Source organism: Rhagoletis pomonella, unplaced genomic scaffold, assembly GCF_013731165.1.
Source record: "Rhagoletis pomonella isolate Grant_MI unplaced genomic scaffold, Rhpom_1.0 Rhpom_scaffold_00006, whole genome shotgun sequence".
Classification (NCBI taxonomy): Eukaryota; Metazoa; Arthropoda; class Insecta; order Diptera; family Tephritidae; genus Rhagoletis; species Rhagoletis pomonella.
The window spans coordinates 66,648,345-66,659,731 of record NW_023458560.1 but is presented as its reverse complement, the minus strand read 5'-3'; the positions used below and the strand labels follow the sequence as shown (position 1 = coordinate 66,659,731).

The 11,387-nt window shown below is 32.9% G+C and overlaps 1 protein-coding gene across 2 annotated transcripts in view; it reads left to right on the top strand.

Moving 5' to 3' along the window:
• LOC118741151 (hydroxysteroid dehydrogenase-like protein 1) overlaps positions 1-11,387 on the top strand; it is a 26,546-nt gene that overhangs the window by 7,147 nt on the left and 8,012 nt on the right. For both annotated transcript variants that reach the window (XM_036473006.1, XM_036473007.1), the window contains 2 exons: positions 4,488-4,610; positions 7,651-7,761. In XM_036473006.1, the coding sequence (XP_036328899.1) occupies positions 4,488-4,610; positions 7,651-7,761 (234 nt within the window). The remainder of the gene's footprint in view (positions 1-4,487; positions 4,611-7,650; positions 7,762-11,387) is intronic.

Sequence of the window (11,387 nt, the reverse complement as noted above, 5' to 3'; positions counted from 1 at the left end):
ACGTTAAAAACAATTAGTGGTATCTGCTTCATATTTAAAACCACATAAAAAACAACGCTTCAGGTGTTGCATTTTTAACACATACACTAAGTATAAACCGCACAACACTACTCAAATTCGCATGTTAATTAAAATTTGTTATTAACGAACATTAAAAAATAACAACGATATGACATTCAAAGCGTAACGAAATATAGGAAATAAAAGAAAAACAAGTTGAAGTTTAAAGGTTTGGTTCTCATGAGAGCAACGTCATTTTGGCTTCTACCTGTATTAATGTGCCTTGCCATTCGACAACATTTCAACCGACGTATTTTTTTATGAATGAGTTGCCAAACACAATTTTGCTGCAATAAGTACAACTTCATACTTGAATGCGCATTCATATGAAATGAACAAAAAAACACACCAGAAAGGAATGCGTCAATATGGAGGTGCAGACAAAAAAAAACATTCCATTAAATCTTTTCTTTTCCTTGATACCATGCGAGAAACAACTTAAATGCTGACAAAATTTTAATGCTGCAGAACACATTCATAGCTATGTAGATTTGAAAATCTTTATAAGTGAATCACACAGCATTTAAAGTCTTATTAATTTGGATTTAATGATATTAAATTGCAATAAAAGAAATAATTATTTCTTCTAAGCTCTCAAATAAATAAACTGTGTAAGTGTGGTCCAGAGAGAATGATTCGGGCAATATGTTTTCTAATATATTTGTTAGTGTTGAGAAGTATCGAGTACTTTTGAAGATCGAGTTCTTTGGTATGGATACTTTTAAGGATCGGGTATTTTTCAGAGTACTAAGTACTTTCTTTAAATATACACTTGTTGGTAACATTTCAGTGATTAGAGTAGAAATCTCACAATCAGGCAGCACTTTATTCAAATTAATATATTAATTCCAAATTACGTCAAATGAATGGCTACTTGAAAACTATTGAAACTTGAAATTGAGAACAATCATTTCTACTTAGTACTTTTGAGTTCTTTTGGATTCTGAGTACTTTCCGAGTTCTTTTGTGAGTAGTAAGTACTTTGGGGTACTCAGTATCGATACTTTTAAAAATCGGGTGCTGTCGATCCTTTTGAGAATCGAGTTCTGAGTACTTTTGGTATCGATACTGCCCAACACTAATATTTGTCTTTGCCTTTGCTTTTTTGTTTTTTATTTATCTTCTTTTCATAATGTTCTTAGCTTTGTCAATCTTTGGCTTAACCTTACTCTTAGGGCCGGTTGCTCAATGTCTGGTTAACACTAATCTCCGGTTAAACATAGTTATCGACGTTACCGACTCCCTGTTATATGCATGGAGGCGAAGTCGTCGATAACAATGTTTAACCGCAGATTAGTATTAACCAGACATTGAGTAACCCTACTCTTAGTCCTTGTTTTAATCACCATAATAATCTACACCTTAATCTTAATTGTAATCTTAATCTTAGGCTTAATCTTGATCTTTATCTTAATTTTAGTCTTAATCTTAATTTTAATCTTCATCTTAGTCCTTATTTTAGTCTTCATTTTATTCTCAATTTTAATCTTAATTTTAATGTAAATGTTAATCTTAATCTTCATCTTAATCTTAATCTTGGTCTTAGTATTAATCTTGATCTCTGATCTTAATCTTAATCCTAATCTTAATCTTAATCCCAGTCTTAATGTTAATCTTAATCTTAAAGTTATCCCCAATATTAATCTTTATTTTAACCTTGATATTAATCTTAACTTTTATTTTCATCATCAACTTAGCCTTCGTCAGCATCATCTTCATCTTTTCCTTCATTTACATTATGGTCTTATTTTACCTTCATATTTATCCCCGTCTTTATTTTCATCTTAAATCTTTTTGTTTAAATTTATCTTTACCTTTATATTATCCCATTTTTATCTATGCGTTTATCTTCATCTTATCTCATCTTCATCTATATTTTTATCTTTATCAATATATTTATATTTGCCTTCACTTTTATCTTTATGAAGGTGTCTTTATCTTCATCATCAACTCCATCTTCATCTCCATCTTTATCTTCACCTTCATATTTACTTCTTCTTCATCTTCATTTCCTATCTCCTCCTTCATCTTTATATTCACCTTCATTTTCTCCTTAGCATCTTGTATTTGCTTTTGTCGCTGTCGTTATATTTATCTCTATATTCATCGTTGTATTTGTCCACATATATCATTGTCTTCGTCTTTGTCTCTCCCCGCCCGCCGTTCGGTTTCTGTCGATTTATTCGCCATATACCAATTTCACCGTGGCGTTAAATATTTAACTTAAATACGAGTATCTCCAAACTTGATTAAGAAGTTTCAATTCAAAAAAACTCTTCGCCAAAAATTTCCTGCAGACCACATAATTTTTACTACGAATAGTTATAATTTTTCTCAGCTTCTGCTAGTGATTCCGTTTACACGCGACTGACTTACAAACTACTACCCATACTGACTGTCTTGCTTTATTTTTTAACGTTGTTGCGAGTAGTATAGCAAACGTCACTCACTGTTGTTTTTATTGCAGTCATTCACCTGCCAACAACTTCATATTACTCATACATATATAGCGTCCAACTGACTAGTATAAACAAAGCCCGGCGCTTCAGATTGCGACGCAACAAACCGGCTTGGTTTAGAGCGTTTAGCCAGCTTGTATAATTGGCAGTTGGTCAGTCTGCTCTTGTTGTTATTATTTGTTGATTATATTTTTTGCTTTTGTTTCGAATGTAGATTTTGTTGTATCCATTAATTGACTTTAGACGCGTGAATCTGACATGTCTCATGTTTATTAACCTTTTGGCTTACAAATTTTGATTTGGCACTACGACCTTGCAAAATACAAACATACCTACATGCATAAGCTTGTACATATGTATGTATGAATGTATATCAATTAATTGTGGCGATATTATGTTTTTGTTTTTGTTGACCTTGTGATATGATAATCTTTAACTGCCAAAAAATACGTGGAATTCTTGCGTGTAGAAAAAAAAAATTTGACGAATTCCGCGCCGACGTGGGTGCCTCCCAAGCGTCTGATCTCTGATTCCCGAATGCTTATCGCCGTTACGGAAGAATCGAGACCCACGCAAAGTGTTCAAATCTGAGGCTCCTAAAAGCTAGGCAGCTGAGTAGCAGTTGTTGGCATGACTCCGCTTCATTATCCTCCATACAACAGCTTCAGTAAGGAATAGTCAAAATACTGCCTTAGCAAAAGTTGAGTGAAAAGCTTGGAATGCTTCGATCATTTTCCACAGTAAATTACGAGAATTAACTAGTAAATAAAACAATGTCGTTCCTCACGACAAAGTGCCAGACGTCATAACATCTAACATATCCTTAAGGACGGGTCTAAGATGAATTAGTGGGGGCTGTAATGTTTTATCTATAGCAGCAAATATAAGCTTCCAGATCGCAGCTGAGTACGAAGTAGATGAACGCTGCGTTAAATAACGAGTCGCTATTTACTGGGTGCCAGGAAAAAAAGACATTGAAGTGAATGTGCGGGCTGACAAAACCAAGGTGAACTTTCCACGGGAAAGCAGCCTCGGCTGCCTAAAAACAGAATTAGACATGGTAATAATATCGATGGCAAAATACCTGCTTGGATCGGTATAACAGTAAAAAAATATATACATATATATAATATTAGTTGGAGTTCTTACCGCGACTTTTGAATCAGATTTTTGATAGTGAATAGATGAAAAGGCTATACGAAAACAGGGCAATGGACGGCATTTAGTATGACTGCTGATTTCTGTTGTTTTGCGTTAGTTCCAATAAAACCGGGCGATTGGCGAATATTCTTTATCCCTAACAACGGCTTTGTTATGCTCAGACTAGTAGTAGGACGCACTTTCTAAGCGGACGGAAAGGTATTTATACTGAGAGAGCTAGTACCGGAGTAATCACAGTGCCTTTACACTAGGGTGATTGACTCGGCTTTTCCAAACGATTCGATTTTTTATCGAACAAACCGATTATCATTTATTTTACTTTTGGTCTAAAAAAGTTGGTACTTATTTTTCTAAATATAAGCTATCTTCATAGTTAATTTTTGGTCAAGACATCATACCAACATAAGCATTTTCAATGTATGAAAACTATGTAAAATAAGATCGCTTTATTCGGTTGTTTCTTAATTTAAAAATCAGGACCCGGTGGTGAATAATCGAACACCCTACTTTACGCCACTAACTGATTAGACTGCATATCTTCATATGCGTATTTACTTACTTTAAGTCATTGCATATTTTGTAAAAATCATTTCCAAGGTAAAATCTTAATGCTCATATTTAGTAAATGAACAATAAGAAAACATATTTGTTACTATATCGCACAGCAACACTAGTAGTAGTTACTATTCATAAAAATGAGTACAATTAGCATTTTACTGTTAATTACCTTAAATGACAGCCACTTATTTTAACTTCATCTTGCGCTTTTACACCCCACTAATATTTTCGTTTTAAACTTTTTTGTAGTTATCACCGGTTCAACGGATGGCATTGGTCGGGAATACGCTAAAGAATTAGCCAAACAAGGCATCAATGTGGTGCTCATCTCACGTACCAAGGAGAAACTCATGGCAGTGACAGAAGAGATTGGTAAGCAAGATTACGAAAGAAATATTTATTTAGTAGTTAGCGCAAAAACTATTAAATGAAAAGCATTACAATGTGTTGCATGTATGTAGAAAGAGTTTGATCAAAAAATACTTACTATTTATCTATACAACTTATATAGGCACTTCACCCAAAAATTCCAAATTTATGAAATGAAAAATGAATACTTTATATTTGATTACACCGTGCGACAGTCAAGTTTACACACGAAAAAATCAATATATTCACAAAACTGGGGCCAAATATAGTAAAACTGAGTTTTTAGTTTTTCTCTTTGACGTCAGGATTTTTTTTAAAAGGACTTTGAAATTTCTGGAATATGATTGAATAAAAAAATTATTCAAAAGAGTTTTTAGTTTTTCTCTTTGACGTCAGGATTTTTTTTTAAAAGGACTTTGAAATTTCTGAAATATGATTGAATAAAAAAATTATTCAAAAGATGCGGGGCATTGTAGAATAACAATATGGGTATCAATTAAAAGGTAAAATTCTGTAGATGAATAACTCAGTGAGAGGGGAGACCAGTATGTTTGCATGTATGTATGTATATAAAAAAATATTTATTGGACCAAAAAGTAGTGGGTAGGCACTGTGGCCAATGGTAATCAACTATTACCACCTCCGCATGGTTGTAAGCCATGCAGAGTCCGCAGAAGACTCCGGAAGCAGTGTCCGGAGGATGCATCAGACTAGGCCGAGCATACTTTGAAGTGCCATCTTATTGAAACTTAAGAAAGTTCAATTACTTGGCAGTTGAGAAGTGCATGTGCAAAAATTTCCTAAGTTGCATAAAGGAAATTTTTGCACATGCAGCAGTACATAGCATGTATTTAGGCGCCTGGTGTTAGCAGACGCGCCTAAACAGTAGAAGAGAAAAAATGCACCAGGACGAATAAGTATTGAAAATGTCCTTTTAAAACTTTATCCTTGAATATTCTTGGAAATTTCCAATATTTATTTTAGAAAAAAAATAATGTTAACTAACACATCCTCGAATTTCGTCCTTCTAACTTTATTAGGTTTCGATAAAAAAATGTACACTTCTCTTTATAAGATATTGATAGTTACATTATACATAAATGAAGATACTGGAATCATTATTATGGAACCATGTATGCGCTCTAAAAAAACAAACTGAACGTATGATGTACCGTTTAAGTACTTTAATTGTTTTGTATACAAGGGCGTAGCCAGCCTTTCACTTAGGGGGGGCAAGAGTTTACATAGAGGGAAAAAATGTTTTTAATTAATTTTTTTTGTGTATATAAATAGAAATTTTTGGGTTTAGGAAAGTATAAATTTTCTGGTATCCTTTACAATGATACCAATTTTTTAAATATCGGTTTGTAATTTTTTTGTTTAAAATATTTTATTTATTAAAAAAAGTTATTTTTTGATTTTAAGTGCTTTTTCTCAAATTTTTATATACGAAGTATACAAATATGCATACCAACAGAAAGAGCTTTTAATCAGCTTTACAACGATATCAATTTTTTTAAAATCGGTTTGTACTTTTTTTGTTTAAAATATTTTATTTATAAAAAAAAGGAATTTTTTGATTTTAAGTGCTTTTTCTCAAATTTTTATATACGAAGTATACAAATATGCATACCAGAAGAAAGAGGGTTTAATCGCCTTTACGACGATATCAATTTTTCGGTTTGTAATTTTTCCTTTTAAATGTTTTTTTTTGTTTCAAAGTTTTACATACGAAGTATGCAAATATGCATATCATAAGAAAGGGGGTTTAATCACGTTTACAACGATAACAAAAAAAATCAGTTCAAAATTGTTTGAAATATAAGATTTTTAACTTTTCGAAGACCTGACCTTATAGCACCTGTAATATAAGTTTGCACAAAATAAGGCTATATACCATTTGCGGCTACGACTACGGCTATATTCTTAGTTTTTTAGTTATTCACATATAATAATAAAAAATAATTTTTAACCAAAGGCCCTATTTGGAACTTCGAAGGCCCATATCTCGATTTCAGAGGCTAACTTCGAAAAACGGAGAAATTACTTTTACCTATGACTCAATCTCTTAAAAAAGTGAGTTTGGTCAAATACCCAGCCGAATGCTGTACAGTGTAATGATTCCAGTATCTTCATTTATGTATATTGTAACTGTCAATATCTTATGAGAGAAGTGTAAAATTTTTTTTATCTAAAACAAATAAAGGTAGAAGGACGAAATTCGAGGACGTGGCAGTCTACATATTAGTCCTTATAAATATTTTTCTCAAAAATGTATATAGAAATTTCAAGGATATTCAAGGATAAAGTTTTAAAAGGACATTTTCAACGTTTATTCGTCCTGGTGCACCAAAAAATTTATTTATTTTTTCTTTTATTCTACAGAATTTTTCCTTTTAATTGATACCCATATTGTTACTCTACAATGCACCAAATCTTTTAAATAATTTTTTATTCAATCATATCCCAGAAATTTCAAATTCCTTTAACAAAATCCTGACACAGAGAGAAAAATTAAAAACGCAGTTATATTATATTTGGCTCCTAGTTTTGTGAATATATTGATATTTTCGTGTGTTTTAAAAATGTTTGGTTTTTGTCGCACGGTCCTATGGTTGGTATAGAGTGAAAAAACTATTAAATTAAAGTTAATTATAGTTTTGGAGTTTTCGCGCATGTATTAATTTTGTAAATCAATTTTGTCAATCGATGCAGCTGTAAAATGTTTACAAAGCATAGAAGAAGAGATGGCGTTATATCCTATTTCCATCAAAGGCTTAACTGCAGTTAAGAGCTCAGGGAAGTTCAAATAATTCCAACAGGGGGATATCGACGGTTTTTTTTTCTTACGTTTTGCTTTTTTGGTTTCGTTTGCTTGTTCGGTGGAATTACCCCCTTCGAGTCGACGGCATAAACTGCAGTTAAGGCTTAGTGGAAATCAACTATTACTCAAAATATTTTTTTTTTATTATTATGATACTCTTGTAGCAAAGGTACGACAGGTGTTTATGTAAATCTAACGTATGTACATATGTATTTTCAGAAAACGAGTTCAAAGTGAAAACAAAGTGGATAGTTGCTGACTTCGCAAAGGGTCGCGAAGTTTACGCACACATTGAACGAGAACTGAGTGGCATACCTGTTGGTATACTAGGTAAGTGCTTTAATTAGTAGTTTTACTGCCTAAATATACTTAAACAAGGATGGTCCAGCAAATTCAAACAATTTGGATGATTACGTTGGTTTTTCCTATTCAAAATTTTACTTATCAAAAATTATACGTCCATTTTCCTATAGGCTTTAGTATAATTACGTTATCGAAAGCACGTAACGAAAAGCAGAAAATCTTAAAAAGATTACATATGTGAAGACCAGGTGAAGTCACCACAGCACATATGTATAGCAGTTATGGTCGATAAAATCTATGATATTTATTATTTAGTCTGGATTGTGGTCTCGGGCAAACTAAAGATTATTTTGGTTGAATGTATTGAGAAAAGGACGTTTTCAAGTATTGAGCTTTGCTTTCATTCTTTGCGAAATATAGATCATCTTCAGCGGGTATATTTTGTACCTAACTTCCACATTTTTCAAACTTCGAACCGAACAATTCGGCAAATGATTTCATAATAAGCTAACATAATCGATCGATGTGGCCCAGGTTCAAGCACTAGGCCCGAATGGTGGCGTTCGTGATCGAGTAAATACTTGTTTCGAATCGAATCATTTTATAAACTAGAATGTGTATTTGGTGTCAGAAATTCTGTTTGTATGGGAGGTGCCACGCCCCCTTGATATATCGAAATTATTTTTCTTCTATTATCATCCCTGTAAGGTCTGGAGAAGGTGTACAATAATTAAAAAACAAATCTGTACAGCTCTTCTAGAGTTTTACGAGCAGAAAAAATGGCTTTCAAAATATATACTAGTATCGATAACAAATTGAATACATTTTTTAATTCAATGTTTCCTATGGAAAAATGTTTGAGTATTTTTTTAAATATTTGCAGGCAAGGCGAATTAATATAAGGTGATAGCAAGAATACAAAAACAAAAATTTACATGTATTTTGTTATTGCTTTGGCGGCATAAACTGTCAGAATCTGTAAGAGTGTGTGTAGAAATTCAAACAAAAATTTTCAATTTGACATCAGAAGCCGTGCGGCGAAACACATACACGAAATCAGCTGATCTAGTAACACCACCTTATATACATTCGCCTGGTTTGCAGGCATTTGAAATTGATTTCAAGTATTTTAAAAATTTGTTTTCTTTCATTTTCAACCTAAATAAATAAAAAACTAGAGTTTTTTTTTTAAATCATCACGGATAGATTGACGCGAAATTTAATTGTCTTTTATTTAGAAAAAAGAAATATTTGGGCTCTCAAAATTGGTTTGTCCACAGCATATATGTAATACTTCTATATTGGCAGTACGTTGAAAGTACATCCGCCAACATTAGAGTGCAGATATATAATGATAGAACGAGAAAACCAACCAGCCAATGTACCCAGAATGACGTTTGAAAATAATAAAAAATCAGGAGCGGTGCAGTAACCGTCAATATTTTACAAAATTAAATCAATCAATTATATAAATAGGCAATCATGTTTCCTTTACACCCCTTTTACGGCTAAACTATACTTCTAAAGTATAAACAATTATATATCATTAGAAAGGTATTTTGATGCTGATGTGCAGGCAATTTTTCAAATTTCAAATTAGTTTAAAATAGAGCGAAAAAATCAATTCAAAAGTCACACCAATACCAATGCCATACATGTACATGCTTGGGGCGGAAATGCCTCCTAAATGTATGCTTTAATATTGATACTGAATTACAGAAACGTGCTAAGCAGCAGTTTAGGAATAAGATGTATGTATGTACATGAATAGATTAGACTCAAACGAGGAAGAAGGTAAAGTTGAGTATGGAGAAGAAGAAAGGATAAAGCAAAGATTAAAAGAAATAAGAGAAACCGAAACATGAAGACAAAGAGAAAGGTAGTTTTAAATTCTTCATAGCATACATATGTAATCGCAAAGATGTGGCTGAATATGTAGATGGAGAAAAGAATGAAGATAAAGATCTGGTTAAAAGTCAAGGAAATGATAAATATAAAAATTAAAAGATAAAGATATAGAAAATAATATATGTAGATAAAGGTAGAGACAAAGACAGAAAAAGAAAGAGATACAATTGAAGAATGACATGTTAAGTTATTTTATGTTATGTTATGTTGTGTTATGTTATGTTATGTTATATTGTGTTATGTTATGTTGTGTTATGTATTGTTATGTTTTTTTGTGCTACGTTATGTTAGCTTATGTTATGTTATGTTATGGCATGTTATGTTATGTTATGATATGCCATATTATAACATGTTATGCTATGCTATGTTATGTCATATTATGTTATGTTACGTTAAGTTATGTTAAGCTGTGTTATGCCGTGTTATGTTATACCGTGTTAAGTCATGTTTTGTTATGTTATCTTATGTTATGTTAAGCTATATTATGTTGTGTTTTGTGTTGTGTGGAGTTGTATTATGTGGTGTTATGTTATTTTATGTTACATTCTGCTATGTTGTTCAACGCATTTCACCTCAATTCAGTTCAATTAACTCAACCCGGCTCAGCTCAGCCCACCTCAGGTCCCCTTATTTTAAAAGGTTGAATTTCAACCGCTGGGCTAACACTAGTTTTAATTAAAGCAAAAAAAAAATTGTGTGAACTTTTGAGCAAAAAAGTAAGGAAAACGAAATCGTATTGCACGCGTCGGTATGTTGTTCTATTTACTTAAAAATTAGCCGTATCAGGGAAAACGGGCAGACGCTACCCTGCAAAAAATGGGACTAATCCGGGATGACTCCGGGAGCAATCGCAAAGGAGCATGCGACTAATACCTCTTTTGATCTCTTTATATGGAATGAACTGATCGCTTTTGTTCGGGCATGTCCTATGAAGAGACTAATTGTTCACATTTATACCCGAAAGGGTATAAAAAGCGACTAGTCACTTTTAAAATATAAAAATAAAAATAAAAATTTTCGCCAGCTGAGATTCGAACCGGGGTGCCCAGTGTTGTTAGGCGAATACTCTCTCTGTGTGCCAACGCCGCGCATGAAATTTCATTGACTAAGAGCGTACATATCATTAAATCGTTAATAGTACCCGTTAGAGATGAGTTGGGGACTAATTGATCTCCAATTATACCCACAAGGGATGAGTCGAGACTAATTGACCTCCATTAGTACCCGTATGAGACTAGTTGGGACTAATTAATGCCCAATTGTACCCGATTGAGAGTAATCTCGGAATACTCTCTTTAGAGATTAGTCGCACAATTTTTTCCAGGGTACATGCTGGCTAAGGTGCTGGAGAGGAAGGCACGGATCCTCTCAGTACATCTTTTAAGAGTGGTTACGGTGATCTCCTCAAGTGTAACTTATACATCTCTTGCTGCTTATTCAAATCCGCTGGTTACCACAAAGCTCCCCCCAATCACGTTCAGGGAAAATTTTTTGGTTATTTTATTATTCTATTCTTTTAATATTTTTAGTTTAAACCGCTCCTGGAGTGACTTGACAGTTGTTTGTTTGTGATAGTTCACAAATATACATTTATACTAACACAAGCAAACATTTATTTGTTAGGCTGTCTCCCTTTGATTGGGGAATAAAAATACATTGTGAAGATACGTTACTATCAATATAGAAGTATTACATACATATATGGTCCACAGCAAACCCTTTTTCCCCATTGTACACCGTTGGAA